Source organism: Dunckerocampus dactyliophorus, chromosome 2 (genome assembly GCF_027744805.1).
Source record: "Dunckerocampus dactyliophorus isolate RoL2022-P2 chromosome 2, RoL_Ddac_1.1, whole genome shotgun sequence".
NCBI classification, from domain to species: domain Eukaryota; kingdom Metazoa; phylum Chordata; class Actinopteri; order Syngnathiformes; family Syngnathidae; genus Dunckerocampus; species Dunckerocampus dactyliophorus.
The window spans coordinates 5333053-5358524 of record NC_072820.1 but is presented as its reverse complement, the minus strand read 5'-3'; the positions used below and the strand labels follow the sequence as shown (position 1 = coordinate 5358524).

The 25472-nt window shown below is 40.4% G+C and overlaps 1 protein-coding gene across 1 annotated transcript; it reads left to right on the top strand.

Annotated features, from left to right (window-relative positions):
* The first annotated feature begins 655 nt into the window (after nucleotides 1–655).
* Nucleotides 656–24964, top strand: tfr1a (transferrin receptor 1a). Its single transcript, XM_054769563.1, has 18 exons — nucleotides 656–806; nucleotides 11061–11110; nucleotides 11309–11546; nucleotides 14227–14410; nucleotides 14503–14728; nucleotides 14828–14950; nucleotides 16712–16807; nucleotides 18174–18313; nucleotides 18398–18549; nucleotides 19392–19511; nucleotides 19592–19677; nucleotides 19761–19824; nucleotides 19902–19969; nucleotides 20035–20102; nucleotides 20175–20268; nucleotides 20380–20601; nucleotides 20680–20832; nucleotides 22219–24964. The coding sequence occupies exons 2-18, from the start codon at nucleotides 11078–11080 to the stop codon at nucleotides 22459–22461; spliced, it is 2310 nt and encodes a 769-aa protein (XP_054625538.1). The 5' UTR covers nucleotides 656–806; nucleotides 11061–11077; the 3' UTR covers nucleotides 22462–24964.
* Nucleotides 24965–25472: the final 508 nt, after the last annotated feature.

Sequence of the window (25472 nt, the reverse complement as noted above, 5' to 3'; positions counted from 1 at the left end):
ATTGATATCGTGGCAGCAAAACAGAGCAGTTGAGTGCAAACAGATGAGCATGTCGAGCTCTTCTCACTTTCGCCTTCCTTACCGCGCCCCCTCCACATGCCCAAGGCCAAAGGTCATATAAGTCCCCGCTTTTCATAGCTGTCTCAGGCAATGCCTGTAACATAAAGTTCCCAGTTTTTTCTAACATTCGTAACAGGCATTGCCTGAGACAGCTGCGAAAAGCGGGGACTTATGTGACCTTCGGCCATGGGCAAAGGTAATATTATGACTTTTTTCTCATCAGTGTCCGCCTTTTTTTCCCTCGTAAATTCATGACCTTATTCTCATAAATGTACGACTTTATTCTGGTAAATTGACAACTTTATTCTCAAAAGCTCAGGTATGTTTTCTTTTTTCAATGTGGCCCCAATACTCGGAACCAATTAACCGCGATAAACGAGTTTAAAACGTATTAATTAATTAATTAAAACGTATTAATTACTTAATTAATAAACGTATTTTTGTTGTATCCTAATACAACCGGAAGAGGCTTGGAAAAGGTCAACGCTCTTTCTCTCTCTCTCTCTCTCTCTCTCTCGCGCGCTCTCTCTCTCTCTCTCCCCCTCTCTCCCTCTCCCTCTCTCCCCCACTCTCCCTCTCCCTCTCTCTACCCCGCCCGCTCCTGACCGTAACCAGATATAAGCAGCAGGGCCAGGCAGCATGTGCTGAAGGACACACACGGCTAACAGACCACCATTGCTAGAAAGCAGCAAGAAGGGGAAACTTGGTGTTGTCAGACTACGAAAGTAGATTTACGACAAAAGAAGGTAAGCTCAGATAAGACGCACTTTACTATACCACTTAACCTATCAATGAGAGGAGCCTAAACGAAGGGGCTGACGTCGTTGTACTCTTGAAGATGTGTTCATGATAATGGTATTTGAAAGTGTTTTAGTGTACGGTCATACGGTGATATGCGGGTAATCCGCTTTATCATATCACAGAAATGTCGTGCACGTGCAGCGTACGAGCGTTGGTAACCGCTCTCGTGACGTCACGAGCGCTCCTGTCCTATCTTGTTTGGCACCAAAAAAAGAGAGAAAGAATTGTCCACTGGAGCTTTTTTGGGAGGGCTGTTGAGAACAATGAAAAGCGAGTCCAAGCTTCACGTTGCCACAGCAACCGCGGCGCCATCGCTGGTAAGCCTGCTCGTCACGTCCGTGTTCCACTAACCAGCTGCTGGCTAGCCCGCTAGCTACCCTCAGTGTGACCTTCCAGCTCCGGGATAACGGTGTCACTAGGTAGACATTATACTGCCATGCATGTCTCCTGTCCTGACCTTGCACCTTGATGTGATATCATGATAAGATATCGCTATCTAAGTAGCTTAAAGTAAAGCAGGTGTTTATTTGCTCAACTTGGAAAAAGGTCTTTTTAGGGGTCTAAGGTCATGTTGTTTGGACAAGCAGCAGGTGAGCTTGACAAGTGTTAGCCTAGCTGGCTCATATGGAAACCATATGAACACATCATATTGACAGTTAAGAAGAGCCCCATGTCCAGCTCTATCCATTTCATTCCCTGCTACTTCTGCCCGGGAAGGTGACTCGCAAAAGGGACCCTCAGGTCACGGCCTGGATCTTTTATTGACTAATTTGGACTTGGACCGTAGTTCCTAATGGATCGGATTTGTCTGCCTCACTGTCCCACTTTTTGGTGTCACTTTCTCATGCTTTTCGTCCAGTGTGACTCTCACATGATTCGCACAATGACTTCAGTGCAGCCGCCTAACCCCACTCCCACTGTGCGCACCAGCTTCTGGTGCAGTTGCTCTTTTTCCCATCACGTCTGGCACGCCTACGTCTTCTTCCAAAATGTCTCTGCATGTTCTTTTTGAAGTTCTGTTGGGCATTATGCAAAGTTAGAGCTATTATTGCAAAGGTGTCCAAAGTGCAGCCCTGGGGCCATTTTTTAATTATTTATTGGCCTGCAGCACATTCTAAAATTATAATTTAACTAGAAAATTTCAACAGAACATAGCAAAAATGAAAAAAAAACAACATTCACTTCTATTTATAATGTCAAAATATTAAGAGCAAAAGCTGTACTCTAACGAGCAAAATGTCATAATTTTACGAGAATAACGTTGCAATATTATGAGAAAAAAAACGTAATTTTAGTAGCATAAAGTTGAAATATTAAAGAAAAAGTCCAAATATTATGTAAATAAAGTCATAATGTTACGAGATGAAAATTTACACAAAGAAAGTTGAAATTGTTGGAAAATTTAAAAAAAAACCCAACAACACCAGGAATGGAAAAAAGCTGACAATTTTACGAGAATAAAGCCAAAATATTAAGAGAAAAAAAAGTCGTATTGTAATGAGAAATAAAAGATGCAATTATACTAGAATAAACTCGTAATATTATTGAGAAAAAATTGTAATTTTAGTTGCAGAGTTGAAATTTTAAAGATTTAAAAACATTTTTTTAAAGTCATAATATTATGTGAAACAAACAAAACAAAATATAGTTGTTATTTTTGGAAAATGATGTTGGGGAGAAAGTGGTCGGAAATTCGCGCCTTTTTTCTCCTAAAGTTGCCCAAAGCCAAAGGTCACATAAGTCCCCGCTTTTCATCGCTGTCTCAGGCAATGCCTGTTATGATGGAGAATTCAAGTAATCTGAGATTTTGAGAATAAAGTCGTAAATGTACGAGGAAAAAAATCGTAATATTATGAGAATAAAGTCCTACATTCACCAGAAAAAACTCGAAACTTTATTTTACAGGCATTACCTGAGACAGCTATGAAAAGGGGGGACTTACTTGACCTTCTTGGGCCTGTGGACGGGGTGGGGTAAGGAAGGCGGAAGTGAGAAGGGCTAGACATGCTCAACTGCTCTGTTTTGCTGCCATGTTATAAATAAAAGCTTGCAGGAAGCAAGAGGAAAGTTTCCTTCCTTCCTGAAGAGCTATGCTCTATTTCCCCTCTGACACGCATGATACACGTAATATTCAGACTTTATTCACGGGACTTTTTTTCTTGTAAATTGATGACGTCGTAAAAAAAAGTCGTAATTTACGACAATAAAGTTGTACATTTACGACTTTGTTCTCGGAATCTCAGTTGTTTTTTTTTATGTGGCCCTAATACTCCGTCATAATATTGAGAATAATAATATAAATATGAGAAGAAAATTTAGCAAGATTATTTAAGAAGAAACTTGAAATAAATAAATATGCTACTGGTTTCATTTTATTTGAACATGCATACGAGTTACAATGGAATACATCACATAGAACAATTTGCAGTTCCACATGTCCAAAAGTCCTACACCCCCCACCCCCACCACCCGCATCCATTTTACATCTGTTGCAGTGCATTTATTCACTTCCTGTATTTCATGTATGATTTTTTTAAATACATACAAAAGTGATCAGTAATGTATCCATGTGGTAATATCAATGTCAGTGTTTTCTCACAATCATAATAAATAATAATCACATATAATGATCAGTATAATAATAATAAGGAAGTAATAATAAATACAAATGGACATACCAGAACAAGTTCAAGACTCTTCCTCATCAACTGCTTGTATTGTTTCTTGAAATTGCTCACCCTTGAGTTCCTTACTCAAGCCAAAATAAATATTAAAAAAACAACAGCAAATGTGGGAAAAAAGAGCAAAGCTCATACATTTTTTTGCCTGTATCACAAAGCTGAGATCCTGTTTTTTTCTTGAAATATGTATAACGTCTTAGCATACCTACAGTATATGTGTTGTTTTACAAAATATCAGAGTGGGCTTTGCATCCTCTCATTTTTCACTATTGTGGCCCTCGGTGGACAAAGTTTGGTCACCCCTGGCCTAATACATGTAATAGCGAACAGGCTGAGCTGCCATACAGAGGTGGGTGATACTACAAATTATGGTGTCGATCTGATACCAAGTAAATACCGTGACGGAATCGTAATGTTTTTCACATGGACATGGATTATTCAAGATCACTGAATGTTTTTAACATTGTAATATTTGGATCACCAGACATATTTGTGAACAGTTTAATGCAACAACCTAACACACACAAAAACATTATTCCCTTTTATTACACAATAATAAATAAACAAAACAAAACCACTAATGGTGCTCATGCAAACACTTTGGCTTTTTGCCCTCGAAGTCCTCATGTGTCCAAGGACCTTTTCCCTGAGTTTGTAAACATTATACATCCAAATACACAAAACATGGTCTCATCACGCTAACAATATCTACCCCGATATCAATATTAGCAGAGTTACAATGCCACCTAGTGTACAGAGTTGGATAAGCTACATCCATAGTCCCATTATAATGTGTTTATGAGTGAAGGTAAACAGGCAGTGCCAAATCTATTTGTGGCTGTCAAATTTACTTGCAGGCCGCCTCAAATAAGTGAGAGGATGGGAAATACCGTTATTTGGCTCAATGGGCCCACCTCTACTACAATGTATTTTTGTGATGGACACTGAAGATGAATTTCTTAAAGGAAAACTGCACTTAAAAAAAAAATAAAATTGCCCATCATCTTCAATCCTTATGTGAGACATGAACACACACACACTTTCTGTCTTCTGTGCGTTGTAAAGATCTTAAAACAGCTATAAAGATAACTATTCCACCCATTAAGCCTTCTGAAAAAACCTCCAAAAAGGGCCAACAACACTTTTCATAATGTGACGTTAACCAAGCTACAGCAACATTGTTTTTATTATTGTTATTAACATTGTTACCATTGTTGCCAAAAACCTACTTTACTGGTAGAGTGACACCTCGCTACACCACACCGGCTACCTACTAGCCGGCTAGCGACTCGCTTCACCACATACTCTCTCATAGCGCGTCAGGCCACTATTGAAAGGTATCGCTACGTATTGGTGCTGCAGCCACTGCTGCTGTGTTCATGTTTGTAAGTTTGGAGAAATTACTGCTCTGCGTAGTGTTAGTTTTACATGTTATCATGAATGTGCCTGTTACATGATGGTTACAACATGAATAGAAAATGATACAACGTTTTTGGAGGTGTTTTAATAGCGGGCTTTTATATCTTTAGAATGCACAGTAAAGACAAAGACTTGTGTGTTCATGTCTCACGTCAGGATTGTGAATGCTGGGCAAAAAAAAAAGTGCAGTTTTCCTTTAATAAATTCATTTTCAGTGTTCATCACAAAGAATACACAGTAGTAGAGTTAGGCAGAATGAGCCAAATAACGGTGTTTCCCATCCATTCAGTTTTTTCCATTCACATTTTCCTTTTAAGCTTGCTCAAACCCAAAGAAGTTTTTTCCATTTCTTGATCCACCTCATGTTTTTGTTCTTAAAGTTCTATTCTTGGCATGGCATCATGACGAGATTATGCTTTTACTGTCAAGAAAATAATTTGCCTTCAAGATGATAAACATTTTTGGCCAATGAAGACAAAGGAGCAGTCGAGACTGACTCAACAGCACCTCTTCTGGTTGCAGACAAGTACTGCACTCCATTTTGCCTGAATTGCTTGACGACACAATGAATCAACCATCAGTTTGACTCAACTGACAGAATTCTGTACAGTCAGTGCAGTGATTATTTGGCCAATTCCTACTTCACTGTCCATTTAAACTCGACCTGGGCCTGTCACTAAAATAAAAAAAATCAATAAATAAAAACAAAAGTCGATAATTTTGCCTGACTCGATATGTTGACATGTGCATGCGTGTTTGTTTTCCTCCTCTCTCTCTACCAAACAGGCTGCAATGAAGGGATTGCGTGAACCCTCCTGTCAGTCATTCAGTCTCTTTGCCTTAGTGGGTGGAGGCGGGCCCCCTGGCGAGTGCACACACAGTGCTGCTGCTTGCAAGCAGGAAAACGCAAATATGAATGAAGGTACAAAAGCGATGGTTTCTAAGCTGAAGGCCACAGCCCCAGTGTGGGAATAGTTCGGTTTCAAACGTAATGAACAAAGTGAGCCCATGAACATCGACAAGCAGATGTATCACATTTGTTGGAAAGTAGGTGCGACAAGGAAGGGGAATATGACCATCCTGTCCAGTTTCCCAACTGGAAGAAAAAAAACTGCCTCTCGAGGTGCAGCACAGCCTTCATCCCGACAGTCAGTGCTTACTGAGGCGTTTGCTCGGCAAAGTAAATATAAACAAAACAGCGCAAAATGGTGTGCGGTCGCAAACAGTGCCGTTTGCTCAGCGTTCCTGTTAAGGAGACTTGATATTCCATTTTATTGACTGTATTTATTGTTGTGTGTGCTTTTTATTGGAATGTTTTTTTTCTTAACAGAGACAGGGTCTATTTTTTATTGTTTTTGGTTATGATTTTTATTTAACTGCAAATTTGACTAAAAATGACCCCTGAGTCCCTTTGTTGTTTTTTTGTGTCTTTTTTTTTTGTTTTTTAATTGATTATGTTGTTTGTTTATTTAATTTATTTAATTTAAAAGCTGTTGACATTCCAATTACAATGTTAAATACTCGTGAGAAATTAAAGTTGATCGCTTTTGATATGGTGTACTCGCATTATTATGCCGTATATTATCATTACATTCATGAAAAAATGGTCTCAAAATGATGTTGACAATAATATCGTTATTGGCACTAATTTGTAGGACAATTATTGTCCAGCAAAAGTTGTTATCGTGACAGGCCTAACTCCACCATTATTTTAAATCATGGATTCACTGGAAGACGTGGTGTCAGGGTTACTAAAGTTTTGTCAAAGGGATTAGCTTCGTTACCGAGAACATCAAGAACACTTACACTTGACCCTAGAATGCATCACAGTGACCGCTGTTCCATTTGTTCTCGAGTAAGAATAGGATTGCTTGGTCACCAGTTTTCAAATTCATTGCTAAATAGTCAAACTTTCATGGCTCAAGTGACAAAGCTGAACCGCCCTCTTCTAATGTGCGTTGCTCCCGCAAGGGTGTGACGCAACTAGGCTTACTATCTCTAATGCACAGCCGTCAGTCACAACATTCACGGAATAAGAGATACAGAGCATGCCTCATCAAGCACATGTGGATAGCAGGTTCATTCATAGCAGAGCAAGGTTGTGTCTGTGGATCATTTGGATTTCTCTGTTCCGTTTATATATTGGCTCACAACCGAGAGTGAAAGAACAGCTAATCTGATTAAAGTATTAGCTTGGTTAAGGCGCGGTATGTTTGGCATGTAAGATTAAAGAAATTTCTCTACCCACCTAAATGACCAATTAGTTTTATAGAGCAGGTAATTTCTGTCTAATGCCATTTTTCAGAGCCCATAGCTGCCAACTGTGCAGTGCAGCCAATGCTCTGAAGAGAAAAACAGCAGGTTGGGCATTTGTTTACATTTTTAGCACTAGTTTCCTGCATTGTTTAAATGCTTTGAACCACAAAGTCAAGGTTATAGTTAGGCCTGTCACGACAACAAATTTTGCTGGATAATAATTGTCCTACAAACTATTGCAGATAAGCGATATTATCGTCAACATTATTTTGACAACATGTTTTCATGAATGTAATGATAATATGTGGTATAATAATACAAGTAGATCATATCAAAAGCATTGAACTTTAATGTCTCAAGAGAATTTAACATTTCAATTGGAATGTCAAGAGCTTTTAAATCAAATAAATTAAACATAACAACAAACTAAATTAAACAGGCAATAACAAAACACATGGAAATAAAATGGACTCTCAGTCTCTTTTAGCAAAACTTGCACTTAAAAAAAAACACAATCACAATATTTCTGATTTTGAATCAGTGTCACTTTCGTTATTAAAAACAGAGAAATACTCTGAAGTTCATAGTGTGTCAATGCAAATGTCAGATCATTTGCATATACACTTCCTTGATTCACTGTTATCAAGATTCTGTGCGGAGTACGTTGTGTATGTTTAATGGGGTGTAACGTTTTGTCGGAGTTTGGTCAAAGTACAAGTTTTGGATGCTGCCCAATGAGGCGTTATACTTTGGTAATTACTAGGGGTGTAACAATACGTGTATCTGTGTGGAACCGTTCAATACACATGCGTACCGAACCGTGACCCCTGTATCGAACAATACGCAGTTTCATATTTATTTTATCAACTTCTGACGCCGCTCTGTGCTGAAAACTCAGTGTATCCGCGATCAACTACTCTGGCTTGCATTGCCAAGCACAGAGCCACTGAGCTCCGCCACCCACATTCATATCATGCTGAAAATGTAGAAAGATATGAAAAATGTTGGCAATTTCAATAAAATTCAAATAAAAAAACGCAAGGTAATTAATTTTTTTGTATCGAAAAAATATCGATCCGTAACACAAACCTATCGAGCCGAACCGAACCGTGAATTTCGTGTATCGTTGCACCCCTATTAGTCACGGCAGCTGAAATGTATGTTCCATCGTTTTATATGATTTATTTAACTGTCTTTGTCACAAACCTTTTCATGTCACAAAATGGTGATGCACAAACTGAAATTGACATGAGGTCGTGTTTTATGCACAACAGGCACAAAGAAAGTATTCGATCGTGAAGCACTTCTATGGTTATGGTTGGTCAAAATGTTGCACGTGCAATTGTGTAGCGCTGCTATTGTATGTGCGCACCTTGATTTGTTTTATATATTGGCGTCTGTTCTGGAAATGTTGGCAAGGTTGGTTTGATTGAGTAAATTAGGACAGACCTTCCTGCTCATTTGTGGCGTCTTGGCATTTGCCCACCACAAGTTCCCCTCACGCAATGGTCAGCTTCCAGTGGAGCTCATAAATTGGCCCAGAGAGGTCATTAAGTCCCCCTACCATTTAACTGTAGAGTGCACACACTTCTGCAGGCCACTTTGAGTTCAGCAATCTATTTTATTTAGTCCAAAGTTCAGTGTCATGTCCCACCAATCTCACATTCAATGATTGTTTTCGAGGAGGTGTTGGATTAACCTTCAAGTGTTGATAAATCCAAGGTTGTCAACCAGTGTTTATTTATGACTCAAGGTCAGACCAGGCTATTTGGGGTCATGTCTGTTCTCTTCATTGGAACGCATCGTAAAGTTCAATTTTAGTCAACCACTTTAGGCTTTAGGGGGAAGTGCACATAGGTGAGCCATAACCAACCATTTCTGGAACTATAAATGAGTGGAGTTGGTGTCATTCGGGTGAAGAGAAATTACACCGGCAGACAAATATTAAAAGTTGGTTTGCCATGTATTTCAGACCTGTCAACATGGATGTATTTTTCTTTAATACACTTGTACGCTTTAGCTTGATGGTCACACAGTCAGGAGATCTGAAAGATCTGGTTTTGTGTCTCCTTTTGGGCATCTCTGCGTGGAGTTTGCTTGTTCTGCCCGTGCGTACGTGGGTTTTCTTTCTTCCACATTCCAAAAATATGCATATTAGCCAATTGGAGACTATAAATTCTCCATTGGTTTGAATGGTTGTCTGTTTGTGCACTGTGATTGGCTGGCGACCAGTTCAGGGTGTACTCTCGGCCAAAGTCATCTGGGATTGGCTCCAGCATACCCCTGCAACCCTAGTGAAGACAAGCAGTATAGAAAATGAATGACACTTTGCTACACTTTGCTGCTGTCTGATACTGATTTTGTTGCACTTTGCTGGTTATCAAAAATAATCAACCTGCGGTGATGCGCACCGTTAAGGCTTGTAGTACATTATTTCTTGCCTGTATACGACTTGTTCAGAGGTCGGACAGACAACATCCGCGAATGCCTTCTCTTCCGATTTTGGATCTACTGATCAGTTCCAGCTGCAATCACACTGCCCTTCTCTCATTACTTACCATTGTTCACCCACAACGGGAAGCTAACAAGCTAAATCGTTCAAACAACTTTGAATGAGAGAAGCACCCACTCTTCTCAGGATGATCACTTTCATGTCTCTTATTACGTTGCTTTTCAATTGTAAAATAAGTAGAGATATTTATGTAAGCGTTGCATTTCAGGTCTGACTGTTTTGTTAAAATCGAATCTCGCTTTGTTTGGCCTCAAACGAGCGGGAAGCCAGTTATTTTGTTATTGTATCATTCTAACACTGGGAGTTCCCATGCAGCCTATGGTGACCAGTGTTGGACACCGGGCTTTTGTGTTTCTGAAACAACTGTGCCTTTCTTGTATGCTGCAAAGGAAACTGCAATATTTGTTTGGACAAGAGGTGGGATGTGTCTTTGGACGCCCCATTATTCCCAGGAATGAAACAAGAACACACTGCACTCTGTACATTTTGAAAATCTACCTGTCTAAGAAGCACGCATTCATTTTCTTTTTACTTTAAAGGTGCAGCTCTTTATTTCTGGGTCACATCATGAATGTTGTCCTACACTGTGGTCCACCCATGAAACTAACTGAATTGTTTTTTTAAAAATGTACAATATCTAGTAATTACCATAAATTCTGCTACTTTTTTCTTAAACTTTGAACCCTGCGGCTTATACAGCGGTGTGGCAAATTTATGGCTAAATTGTAATTTGGTGACATCTCCTTTACATCAGAACTACGACTAATTGTTAAATACTGTGCCGCTCTCGAGTCAGTGAGGAAACTGTAGCTCTTTCTTTGGCAGGAGCCAATCATGAGCTATCAGTGCACTCACAACAAGCTTGTCAACCCATTGGAAATCGCAGGAAGTCATTATATATAACAATATACAATATATGTCTGACTCACGGTGTCATCTCATCAACTTAACACTCATAAGGTATACCAGAGAAATATACAAGCATGTACCAATACAGCAAAACAACTCTTTTTCCCATAATTTAGGGCTGCAGCTATCGAATATTTTATTAATCGTGTATTCTACAATTTTTTTTTCTCGATTAATCAGTAATTGGAGAAAACATAGTTTTGCTTGGCTAAAGTGCAATTATAAATACACAAGAGAAAATAAAAGGCCTCCAATTTGGGTAAATGATCAAAAATAGGCACATTCAGGGTTTTTTATGGGTGCATCCAACAGTCATGGTTTCTTGTCATTCACTAAGGTTTTTGGAGCGTAACCAGAATAACGAGGATCTACTGTTAACCAATCCTGGAGTTGAATATTGATTCTTTGCTTTCCTTTCTTAGACTTCCGTCAAGCAACGATGGACCAAGCAAGGTCAACAATATCAAAAATAGTGAGTATTATTACATTAATTGTTACAGAGTTGCTTCTGTCAGTTCTTTGGTGAGGGGGCTCTATTTCAGAGATCAAAAACAAACCCACGTAGTTTAAAATAAGCTAACCCTAATTTTATAGACTCTCCTGAAATCACAAGTTTGAATGCTTTGTATGCCTAATTCAGAACACTTATGGTCTTCTTCCCCTGCTGTAGTTTAATGGGGAACCACACTCGTACACACGGTTCAACTTGACCCAGAACATGGAAGGCGACAACAGCCAAGTGGAGATGAAGCTGTCGTCCGACATGGATGAAGAAGTTGGAGGAAATGGAGTGGGAGCCCATCTCGGTCATAACGGCAACCACAAATCTTACATGAATTCAAAGTTTGGACGCACGCCCAAGAACCTTTGCTTTATGGTAGCCACCATCCTCCTCATCTTGATCATCGGTAAGCAGGGATTGTTTAATTATGTGTTGATTTTGTTCATTTAAGCGTAATTTTAAACTCGTGGAGCTCCTCAGTGATTACTCATTGGGCCATTACTTATTTTTTTGTTTATGTATCCCCATCAGTTGTGTTGGCATGAGGAATAAGCTAGCTGAGTAATATGCTAGATGGAACTGGATGCGGTTTCTGAGCTTGTGAGTTTTAAGTTATGCGGTCTGCACAGTATGGCTCATTGCTGGTGCAGCAAAACTGCAAAATGCTGACTCCAGGTTAGCTTGCAATTTAATACTTTGTTCGGTCAGTGCTACAGTAGTGCCTCCACATTTCACGGATTGAATTTCACAGCTTCACTCTATCACGGTTTTTCAAAAATATATGAATTTAAAAAATCATGCTGTTTTGTGGTTGAATACGGTCATATTTAAGCAAATGTTACATATTTTTGCCTAAATTAAGCATTTTCAAGCATAAAAAAGGCTAAATGAACTAAAATACAAACATAAGGCATTCAAAAGACATATTCAAAGATCCTGACGTACTATTCTACACTACTAATTACGGGTGTCACGGAAGAGATTAAAACATGATGAGATTTGTCATGTGGAGAAAAGCTGTATCGCTATGGCATTGCTACTATGGCATCACTACCATCCATCCATCCATTTTCCTCCGCTTATGCGGGTCCGGGTCGCAGGGGCAGGAGTCTCAGGAGGGAAACCCAGACTTCCCGGTCCCGGCCACCTCCTCCAGCTCCACCGGGAGGACACCAAGGTGTTCCCAGGCCAGCTGTGAGACATCATCCCTCCAGTGTGTCCTCGGTCTGCCCCGGGACTTTCTCCCAGCTGGGCATGCCTGGAACACCTCACCAGAGAGGCGTCCGGGAGGCATACGGACTAGATGCCCGAGCCACCTCAACTGGCTCCTCTCGATGTGAAGGAGCAGCGGCTCTACTCTGAGCTCCTCCCAGATGACTGAGCTCCTCACCCAATCTCTTAGGGTGAGTCCAGCTACCCTACAGAGGAAACTCATTTCAGCCGCTTGTATCCGCAATCTCGTTCTTTCGGTCACAGCCCAAAGCTCATGACCATAGGTGAGGGTGGTAACATAGATCGACCGGTAAATTGAGAGCTTTGCCGTCCGGCTCAGCTCTCCTGCTCCGGTTGTACAAGGGCCGAATGGCACGTAGTAGCGCCCCCAATCCCGTACTCCTGAAACACCCCCCAGAGGACACCGCGAAGGACACGGTCGAATGGCTTTTCCAAGTCCACAAAGCACATGTAGACCGGTTAAGCAACCTCCCAAGTACCCTCCAGTACCCTTGGAAGGGTGTAGAGCTGGTCCAGTGTTCCGCGACCAGGACAAAAAACACATTGTACCTCCTGTAGCCAAGGTTCGACTAACGGTCGTAGCCTTCTCTCCAGCACCCTGGAATAGACTTTCCCAGGGAGGCTGAGGTGTGTCATCCCCCTATAGTTGGAATATAGTGCTTGTATATGGATATAGTGCTTCTCAACGAAGCACTCGCACTTCTCAACGAAGCACTCGCACACGCCGCACGCAACACACGCACACACTCATAGCACTTAATTTATTTATTTATTTATTTATTTGTATTATTTGCTTGTATTAATGTCTCTTCTGTTGTTGTTGCTTAATTTATTGGTATATATGTTTATGTGTTTATGTTTCTTATGTTCTTATTCTTTCTTGTGTTTCCTTTCTTTTCTTGGGAGTATGAACAGAATAAGATTTTCATTGCATGGTATAACTGCTGTTTTACCATGCACATGACAATAAAACTCTTGAATCTTGAATCTTGAACACAACCTCCGGTCACCCTTCTTGAAAAGGGGGACCACCACCCTGGTCTGCCAATCCAGAGGTACTGTTCCCGACTTCCACACAATGTTGAAGAGACGTGTCAGCCAAGACAGTCCCTCAACATCCAGAGCCTTGAGGAATTCAGACGATTTGCAATTCAGGCATCACTACTATGAATGATAATATACAGTAGTAATGTGGAAGTGGCAGTGTGCAAGGCATTGAAATCCAACCAACCTTGGCGTTCACAGCGTCAGTGACTGACGTGTGGCTGTTTTTGTGAGTTGAGAGTCTCGTGACACCCCTATTAGTAATGTTTGGTGGGACACACAATCACCAGACTCGATTGCCGGAACAACAGACTTAATTCAAACCTGCCATGTTTAAATTATGTCACAACAGGTAAAACAACCCCAAATAAAAAAACAGAATAAAACTACTGTTGCAACCGTAACCCACAATAAGATGAAACTCAACTCTGAACCCCTGACTTCACTTCCTGTCCGCCACACACTCTCTTCCCATTTACAGCAACACACACGAAACACACACATGATTCTTATTTATGTCTTAAATGGCTTATTTACTCTTATTGTGTCTACTATATTGGGTAATACGAGTGTGAAGGTGGCTATAGTTGTGTTATTTCAGAGTGCTCTAATAATATTAAAAGCCGTATTAAGAAGGTGGTAAACAGGTTTTCGATGCTGTAACTACAAAAGGAATCCTACTTTGCGGATAGTCATGGTCCGGTTTGGAACCAATTTATTGGAACCAATTAACCGCGATAAACAGGGGATCACTGTATTTGCTTTGTGTGTGCTGTATCTTCCTCTTTTAAAACTCCTGCTACTTTCAGGGTACTTGATTGGTTATCTGGCCCATGGGAAGAAAGATTCGCCCCCCAGCTGCTCAGCATCTGTGCAATTTTCTGATGCGCCTGTCATGCATGAGACTGGAGCCGCTCCTGTCATGAACTGGGATAATGTCAAGGATGCGCTTGCTCAGAAACTGAGTGCATCTAACTTCAAAACCGCCTTCAGGTGATTGTGAACCCCATACCCAATTTATGAGAATTGCAGTGAGAAAAGTTGTCCTTATCAAATCCATTTTTAAAATACTTTTCTTTCGCTAGTGATTTTTCCCATGTGAGCCATCGGGCTGGTTCTCCAGGTGATGACGCCTTGGGAGACAAGGTGGTCAGGAACTTTAAAGAGTATGGCATGAAAACCTGGACTGATGAGCACTTTGTTAAAGTGCAGGATCCTCCACTTTCTGGATACAACAAAGTTATTTTCAAGAACGGCGTAGAGGAGCGTCAAAATGGTTTTCTGTCCTACAGTGCCAATGGAAGAGTGCAGGTATTCTAGCTGAGAAAGAACAAAAAATATGTTTCCACTTTATGTTTTACAGTGGCATGTGAAACAGCACCATAAGACATATATTTTTGTTTCATCCAGAGGGCTATCCTGTACGCCCACTATGGACAGGAAAGTGACTTTAGATTGCTGCGGGACAGAAACATCAACATGAGTGGGAGAGTTATGTTGATCAGAGCTGGACTGATCAGCTTTGCAGAAAAAGTGGGTGTTGCTTTTCCAAATACAGTACAGTGGTGCCTTGGTTTGCGTCATTAATCTGTTCCAGAAGGTCGGACTCAAACCCAAACATATACTCTAATCAAACTGATTTTTCATTTAAGAAAACATGTAAATCCAATTAATCCCTTCCAGAAAGCCACAAATTTGAGCACAAAAGACTTTTTTTTAAAAATAGTTTTACAATTATAGTTTTACATGCAGAAAACAATTACAAATGCATATAAAATGCATATATGCATGTAAAATGTATTTCTTGATTTCAATACTGTTTTTACTGAGTTTTAGGGCCACACTGAAAAAAATAATACTCTTGAGATTTCAAGAATAAAGTCTTAAATTTACGAAAATAAAGTAGTAAATTTACAAGAAAAAAAGTCTGAAATTGTAAATTTACGAGAAAAAAGTTGTAAATTTACAAGAAAAAAATGTGTAATATTACCTTTCCCAAGGCCGAAAGTCACATAAGTCCCCCCTTTTCATAGCCGTCTCAGGCAATGCCTGTTACGTATGTTAGAATAAAGTCATACATATACAACAATGAAGTCATCATTTTACAAGAAAAAACTTGTAACTTTTTGTTACAGGCATTGCCTGAGACAGCTATGAAAAGAGGGGACTTATGTGACCTTTGGCCTTGGGCATGCGGAGGGGGCGGGGTAAGGAAGGCGGAAGTGAGAAGGGCTAGACATGCTAATCTGTTTGTGCTCAACTGCTGTGTTTTGCTGCCACGTTATAAATAAAAGGAATGTGTCCTTCCTTCCTGAAGAGCGCTCTATTTTCCCTCTGACACATATGACACAATAACATGTAATATTACGACTTTGTTCTCGTAAATTTACGACTTTATCCTCATAAATGTGCCATTTTCTTTCTCGTAAATTTACAACTTATTTCTCGTAAATTTACAACTTCTTGCTGATACATTTACGACTTTTTTCTTGTGAATTTACGGCTTTATTCTCATAAATTTACAACTTTATTCTCAAAATCTCAGGTTTTTTTTTTCAATGTGGCCCTAATTGCTCCGTCATAGAAAACAATTAGAAATGCATATAAAAGTTATTTCTGGATTTCAGTAGTGTTTCTCACCTCAAGTCTCTGCTTTTTTTTCCACGGCTGCAAAATAACCCACAGTGGAGGCAAAGAAAGTTGCAAGTGCTAGCATTTTTGACAAAGATGGTGAGAGACACTATTGGAATCAAGAAATAACTCATAGAAAAACATGAAGATGGCGCCTGTGTTGATCTCGCTGCCACTTTGTGTCTTTGGGAACGATCACGTCTTCAATGAAGGTAGAAGTACTCTTAAATGTTCATTTATCCCTTTCATCCGCCATTTCTATGTATTTATAATTGTTTTATGCATGTAAAACTATAAAAGCGTCTTTTGTGTTAACATTGTTGAGACTTGTGGCGTACTGTTTGCCGTTTGCTGCTGTTTCCATGTATTAGCAAGCTAATAGGCTGCTAAAAAAGAGGTTTTGTGATAAAAATACATAAAAAACACAGTTGGACTCATAAAGTGGATTAATAACACGACAGGACCCGCGTGCCATATTGTAAATTTTTGACATCAACCGTTCACCCTAACCCGCTAACCGAGGCTCTGCTGTATTTTTTGACTTAAGATTTTAATTCTTCCTGTCCCCAAAATCACCCCCTAGCTGTCAATAAAAAGTTTATTCTGTCTTTTTTAGCATTCAATACATAGTATGTACCTCATCTGTTGCATTTGTTTTTTCAGGTAGCCAATGCTGCCAAAATGAAGGCCTCTGCTGTGTTGATCTACCAAGACCCCTCTGATTACCCTTCTGAAGAGACCACTGAACTCTTTGGTCATGTGAGTATGGAGCTTTTTAGAGGTCATACTCAAAGCCTGTGAAAGCCTGGAAATAATGAGCGAACACGCAGTGAACACACTGTATTTAATGATAGACGAGTAGTGTCAGAAAAGTGGTCAATTTGTTTTAAGCACAGGTCACTGCATGGTGCATCGTCACAGTGAGGAAGTGGCCCTTTGTCCCACTACAGTCATGTGGGGGCATGTGTTTAACATCACAGACAGATTTTTCTGTATGGAGGCTTTGCAAAAAATGCTTGCGATTAAAAATAAATATTCATTTATGTTGTTTCCCATACGTAATGTACGCCTAAATTAACATTTAATATCACGCTTGGTATATACCTGTATACATTTGTCCCTCGCAATATCGCGGTTCAATTTTCGCTCCCTCGCTATAATCGCGGTTTTCCATAAATTATTTAAGAAATGATCATCTTTTCCAGGTAGATTATTGTTTATTATTAGTCAAAATATATTAAAATACAAGTGATATGTAGTATCATAGTCACTTGGTGACACAATGACACAAAACATTGAGACATTATCTTACATTACATTACCTTAACACTGCATGATGTCATGAAGTCAGCCATGGCATGTCCAACATAATAGTGTGAAAAAAAGTTCTCCTCCCATCCCATGTGGAAGTGGTAAGTTTTTGGCTTCTTAAGTTTAGAAGAAATAAATTCGAGGCTAACTAGTTAGCTTGCTAGCTAGCGGCCGTCTTGAGTCCCTGCAGCGTAAGAGTTGCAATGTGGTGTAAACAATGAATAATAGGAGTGTAAAGGTGACTACAGGGGTCTGCAGGGCTTTAATAATGTTAAAAAACGTATTTAGAAAGTCATAAACAGTTTTTCTATGCTCTATGAAAATATTCAATTTATTAACATTGAGTCCTATACTGCGGAAATTCATGTAACGTGGTCCGGTCTGGAACCAATTAACCGCTATCAACGAGGGACGACTATACGCTGATCCAGAGCATCCCAGACATGGGTGACATGACCATGGGATGTGACATGGGATGTTCTCAGCTTCCTGGAATTCCATACAGATCTTTACAGCATGGGGCCGTGCATTATCACGCTGCAAATGAACGGTGCAACAATGGGCCTCAGGATTGGTCACAGTATCTTTGTGCGTTCCAAACGCTATCAATAAAATTTGCTTATGTTGCGGATTCAGCGGCCCATGGTGGCGGTGAGGGTATGGTGTGGACAGGCATTTGTTATGGACAATGAACACAGTTTATGTGGTTAATCTGAAAATATTTCATGATGTCTTCATAAAAAAGACAAAAATAAGGTTCCTGTATGGTTACTGAGTTTTGTAGTTTGGTAACCTTTTTCTGTCGTTTTCAAAGGTCCATTTGGGTTCAGGCGATCCCTATACCCCTGGCTTTCCCTCCTTCAACCACACCCAGTTTCCACCTGCCCAGTCCTCAGGCCTGCCAAATATCTTGGCTCAAACTATCACCACTCGCACAGCCACCAACATTCTTAGGTAAGGTTTTCAAACTAAAATGTACTCATAAAAAAAGTAAAAAGGAGAAGTTTCACTTCTTTTATTTACTTTCTCTCCCCATAGACAACTGGAGGGTCAGAATGTGCCGGAAGAGTGGGGAGGTTTCAACAAACTTGGTAGTGAGAGTGATGTCATCACTGTGGAGGTCAACAACTATCTTACTGAGAAAAAGATCAACAATGTCTTCGGCGTCATCAAGGGCTTTGTGGATGCAGGTGTTAACAAACGTCTTATTTACACAAACAGATATGCCAGATACAGGTGGTCCTCAGGTTACGGACGAGTTCCATTCCTAGACTGTGATGTGCTCAAATTGATGTGCACATGAAGGGCATATAAAGTACAAAAATAAAAATAAATAATCACTATAATTAAATGAAACAGTAATTAAAAATAGAACAGCTCCTTGCTATTGTCCTTGTGGTTGTCTGCAGGTCTTTCTACCTTCTAGTCTGGACGGATAACCTCCTCTTCTCCTCCCAGATCCCTTTGTAACAGTACACAGAATCCATGACCTCTTTTGCATTTATTAACATTCAGTAATATGCTCTATTTGCATGTGACAGTTAAGCAGTTGGGACCAAAAGAGCGGGCAATATTGTTGGGCGTATCTTTTACCTTTTATGTTTATTTTCACGTCCATGGTGACGGCTTTCCTTTTCTTTGGCACACTGCCGCTTGGGAGACACAATGAAGTGTAAAAGGTTAACTAATTAGCAGTGTTATTGTTCCTCAGTGTGGCTGTGCAGGCACACACTGTAACTACGGTAGTTGTCGAGCGAGTCTCCAGTTTACAGACCAAAATTAGGTTTTTAATTAATTTATGGGAGTATGTCGATTGGCTGACGACCCGTCCACGGTGTACCTCGCCTCTCGCACGAAGTCTGCTGGGATAGGCTCCGGCATACCCGCGACCCTAGTGAGGGTAAGCGGCATAAAAGATGGATGGATGGATGGATGTGTCATAAACTGAGGACCAAGTGTATAATTATCATGACTGTAGTATTAAAATACAAATATGAGAACTTAGTATCTAATAACTGTGTTTTGATTCTAGATCGTTACGTGGTCATTGGTGCCCAGAGGGACGCCTGGGGTCCAGGTTTTGCTGCGTCAACTGTTGGAACCAGCGTTCTGGTCGAACTGGCTCGTTCCATCTCCAGCATGGTAAAGAATGGTAAGTAGTTTGTGTACTGCTGTTGAAACCCTCTGTACATAATTAATTATTACCGCCCCCTTTGTTATCCTTTTGAACAGATGGATTCAAACCAAGGAGGAGTATTGTGTTTGCTAGCTGGAGTGCTGGAGAATATGGGAGCGTTGGCGCCACTGAGTGGCTGGAGGTGCGAATTGCAGACTGAAATTTGCACTACCAACCACTCTGTTAATGATAGATTTGATAGTTAGATTTCTTTCTTGTGTTCAGGGCTATGTATCATCTCTTAGTATGAAGGCCTTCTCTTACATCAACCTTGATGGCATTGTAACAGGTACTGTACTTACTGTCATAGCAAATATTCCATTCAAAGATTTGACTTTTGAACATTCTGTTTGTTTTTTTCCCCAGGTCACAGTGACTTTAAAGTATCAGCAAGTCCTATGATGTACACTTTGATTGAACGCACTCTCAAGGAGGTAGGGTCATAATAGCGGTAAATGATATTAGGACTGCGCATACAAGTAAAAACTGTACGTTTTAGGTGACCCTTCAGAATGAGGCTGTACCCCTACTCTCTCAGTTTGGAAGGGACAGCTGGCAAGCTAATGTGTAAGTTCATGTTTAAGATGTGTGGTCTCATGTTCCAATTTACAATGTTGGCATACTGTCTGCATGTTTCAGGCTGGAACCCCTGCAGATGGATAACGCTGCTTATCCTTTCATTGCCTTCTCTGGCATTCCATCTTTGTCGTTTAGGTTCGCATCTGGTAATTTAGTAAGTACTTTAACTTGTATATAACATATCTCACACCTATACTCACAAATCTGTCTTATTAATTATGCTGTGCATCCCCCAACTCAACACACACAATGTGCTCCTTCCTAGGGCTATCCATATTTTGGCACATTCATGGACACCCAAGAAAAGCTGATTTCTGTCACGTCCAACCAGCATCTACAGCTGGCTGAAGCAGCTGCCAAATTTGCAGGCCACATAGCACTGAGGCTCACCCACGACCATCTGCTGCCGATGGACCTGTTGAAGTACAACAAGGTTATTCGTTCTCACATGATTCAGATCAACAAGAAAGTGGATAATGTTGAGAGGGTAGGTGATTTGGGTGGAGTACAGCATTTCCTGTCACATCTGGGAAGATACATCAACCTAACTCACCTCTGTGTCCAGATGCAGCCTCATCTCGTCCCCGTCTCAATGCAGTGGCTGTTCTCGGCCGCCGGCTCCTACAGCCGAGCTGCTCGTAACCTGATGACCGATATTCAAAATAGCGACTTGGGGGACATTGAGATGTGCCGCATCTACAATGACCGCATCATGTCGGTAAGACTTGCTGAGCTTCGTGTTTGGACACATCCTCAGTGAGGAGAAGCAACTACAGTGGAACCTCGGTTTACATTGTTAATCTGTTCCAAAAGGTCTGAAAAAACCTCATCTCAGTTTTCCCATAAGAAATAATGCATTTCCAATTCACCTGTTCCAGACACTCAACAATATTAACACAAAACACATTTTATAGAAAATAATTATTGTTTTACATGCAGAAAACAAAGCAAAATACATATCAATGGAAAATGAAATGGATAAATAAACATTTAACATGACTTTATTAAAGACAAGCAGACACAGAGACAAGTGGAGGGAGGAGAACTGCGCGTGCATGTGTGCGTGTGCATGCGTTAACATTTTTATACAATGCGTAACCTTCTGCACGCTACACTCCTGCACGCTCTCTCACTTCGTCCTTGCTGTCGAGCGTGTTTTCACATGCGAATAATGCATGCCGAGCTCTTATCAAATGCACTTTTGCCACCTTGCGGCCATTTTTATGGCTGAAAACTGATCTAACATTCACCTCTTTAAATGTGCAATTGCGTCATCACCTCTTTTTGCCTCTGGTGCAAAAAAACATAAAAGTCGTATAAATACGTCTTTGGGATCGGGCGCTCGGGATTATAAAAAATTACAAATACGTCTTTGGTCTTGAATGAGTTGATAGAGACCACATGTCCGTATTTTTCAAATAATAGGCCGTATTCAACCACAAAGCAGAAACCATTTATGAATTAATTTTGAAAATCCGTGATGGAGTGAGGGTGCGATGTTCAAACCGAACTGAACGACTATGCATTCAAAAAAGAACAGCAGAGGTCTGTAGCCTCCCTGTATAGAAAAATAAACAACATTGTGCTTATACATTTGCTTATAAATAACAACAATAGTCAACTATTTTAAATTCAGAAAAGAAGAGCAGTTGTTTTTATGCAGGATTTTCTATACAGTACGTGAAGGCTCAACACCACTACTTACCACACTAAACTCTGGTGAAGGGGGCCACGAGTATGAGACTCCTGCTTTACAGTGTAAACAAAAAATAGTTTTACTTCAAATACCATAAGATCAGAGCTAATGTTGCGTATCATGATGGTATCGTTGTATTATTAGTTAACCATCTCTGTTTACATAAGCATAGCAAGCTGGCTCTCAAGCCCAAAGAATGGAACATAGATCGCAGGCGTTCTTCTTCGGTGCTGGCTGCTCCAAAGTGTTGTCAGGTCTCGCGAAATAACCAAGCTCTCTGAAAACAAGCCTCGCTCTTAAAGCGCCACAATCCACAATAATCGAGACGTGTTTGTAGCAGTAATTATCGTGGAAAACCGAGGTTCCACTGTCATCACTTTACAAAGCTCATCCTGCCTCTGGCTACAGGTGGAGAGGAACTTCCTGTCAGCGTATGTGTCCGCCAGAGAATGTCCTTTCCGCCACATCCTGCTCGGCTCTGGTCCACACACACTGAAGGGGCTGTCCGACCACCTTGACGCCCTCAGGACCGACAGCCCACCAGTGACCACAGATGAGTTCCGAAACCAGTTTGCCTTAGCAACCTGGACACTTCAGGGCTGTGCCAACGCACTAGCAGGGGACATTTGGCCATATGATAGTGAAATGTAAAAAGTTCTTTTCTTGTTTTTTCACATGGTCCTGATTGTGAAAAAGCATATTACGTAAAATTGAATAATAATAATAATAATAATAATGATAATAATAATAATACATACCAGGTAAAAGCTGTCTCATCTCTCTTTGATCTTGAATTAAAGATGACAGGCTTTTCACCTTAACAATTTACAAGTATTTTCTTAAACGTTCTGCTGAAAGAAAGTTTTGCCAACGCGGTGCTTAATGAACCACACTGAATGACATTGGTGCTATTGTATGTGCCTTCATTGCTACTGCAAAATCCAAACCGTATCACACAAATGCCAGTACTTTAACTTGCAGACTTGCAAAACCCAAATGGGCATTATGTCTCGATCAAGTCATTGTTTTGCATCTGCTTTAATCACACAACTCTAAGCACAAAGGACGTAGAACACCTCTACAATAATTTGCAATATATTGAATGGGATAGATAACAGCTACAATAGATTAGGAACAGGTAGGCACCATATGATCGATGTGCTGCACGGATGATATGAGAAAAAGTCCAATGAGAAAAAATGCCAAAATCAAAAAAATTACGAAGCACTGAAACAGGAAACTATTTATTGTATTATTTATTTATCAGTGGCAGGGCTCACTATAAATAGTTTTTTATATGACCTTTTATAGAAAATGTATAATTATCGGGAGCAGTGCCTTCCATAATTATGACAGTTATACTGTCGAAATGACAAAAGCAGCATCTGCTAAAAGAAGCGTACATGCACCGAGCGCAGTTTTACGCTGGAGTCGAGTCGCTCATCAGAGCTCACGTGCTGATGTACGCTTCCCATCTTGACAGCATTATCGGAAGCAGTGTCTTCCATAATGTGGAAACGAAGAAGGTAGTTTTTGCCTACCGACGTGTGTCTGTATCGGAGGCAGTGCCCTCCATATTTCACTGTACGGGGTGGATTTTTATATTATCGGGAGCAGTGTTTCCCATAATTTTTGTATATACATTAGCTCTACTTTCCTAGTTGATGTACTTTCTTCCAACATCCAATAAAGGCTGCAGTTTCTGCTCACAGTTATCAAAATCGTTTTTTTTATAGGCATTTTTCTTTGTTTCAAATCAAACATTGATAGTATGTTGATATGGATACACTCCTGATCAAAATTCCAAGACCAGTTGAAAATTTGCAAGAATTGACATTTTGCACTGTTTGATCATAAGGAGGCTCTAAGTAGAGCTTCAAAACGCAAAAAGACAAAACAAATGAGTGAGCAAACAAGCATTGAAGTGAAATAGGCTGTTCATCAGCTGGTCAAAACTTTAAGTGGACAGCCTTTAAAAGGAAAAATCTTGGCAAAAATGCAAATTCAATGTCGTTTTCTGTCAGGTATTCAAACTGTCATGATCTCTAGATGGCAAGGGCAAAAAAAGCTTTTTTTTCTTTCAATGTTCGGATTGTTGAGCTTGCATAAGCAAGGCCTCTTGCAGCGCTCCATTGCTGCTGAGGTTGGACGCAGAAAGGCAGTCATTTGAAACTTCTAAGATCCTGAGGGTAATGGAACGAAAAAGTCAAGCGGTAGACCCAAAAAAATGTCTGAGCCGAAGGATCCCATTGGCAAGACACGGGACCATCCTCGGCACAAATGAAGTGTCGAGTGCAGTCCGATAACCATCAGACGGCATCTGTGAGAGAAGTGTTTTAACAAAAAAAAGTCTTAAAAGGCCTCGTCTCCTTCAACGCCACAAAATTGCCCAATACACAACATGGGACATTGAAAGGTGGAAGAAAGTTTTATTCTCTGACGAGGAAAAAGTTTAACCTTGATGGTCCTGATGGCTTCCAACGTTACCGGCATGACAAGGAGATCCTACCTGAGATGTTTTCCACGCGGCACAGTGGAGGGGGTGCCATCATGATCTGGGGTGCTTTTTCCGTCAATGGAACAATGGAGCTTCAGGTTGTGCAGGAGTGTCAATTTTTCAACTGGTCTTAAAATTACGATCAGAAGTTTATGTAATTGATCTATAGGATCGCAGTAACATTTGTGTTTCCTTCCTTTTGGGTGTGTTAAGAAGGTCACATGTGCCTTTTGTTTCATGACTGCATTGCCGCTTCCACCAGCGCTGAAAGGGTTAAGTCTAAGGGTAGCGAATTAGGCTTGTATTAGTTTGTACATTTCTGTATGCATGTCCTCGGGTGGGCGTTTATGACTGTTCCGCCACAATCAAAAGTTACTGACCCAAAAGCTGGCCTTGCCATCACACATTTTCCTCAGTAAGTTAAGCTACCAATCAAAAGAGATGAAGTGAAATGATTTATGTGTCATTTATGTACTAAACAAATCATGTTGCACGTTTTGCTTCATTTAAGTAGAGCAAAATTGTGTCATTATTTTGGCTCAGTAGCCTTACATTGATGTGGCGTTCTGGGCTGAAGGTGGCAAATCAGTGTATCTCCTCCAAATGTTTGTGTGCCATGTTACACTTCTGTTTCTGCAATAAACAATCACCTCACAATTGTTTGCTTTGGGAATTCTCACACAACATCCAGTTAGGCCCAGACGTGTTTGGAAAAGTGGTGGGCGGTGCATTTGGTACCTGGGCCTTCAGTGGGGGCCGGAACGACCCAGTCCACCTCTTGATCATGTCACAAACGGTCAATAATATGTGCGGCATTACAGAATTGGGGATGAACACCACTAGAATTACAGCAATCGACTCAGTTAAACCTTTATTTTTGCATACATCATCTCTAAACAACTCCACACTCCAAATGTCTACACTACAATATCATCTGGAGCCCTTGAGAATTAATATTTATCTAATAACGGCCTTTGTGGGATAATTAAAATCAGCAATAAAAGTCTGTTGTTCCGGTGGTCAAGTCTGGTGCTTGTGTGTCTCCCCGAACATGACGCCTAGTGACCAGTGTAGAATGTGTCTTCTGAATGCCGTATATTTATATTTTAGTTCATTTGGCCATTCAATGCTTCAAAATTGTGCTTAATGCAAAAAATGAACAAAA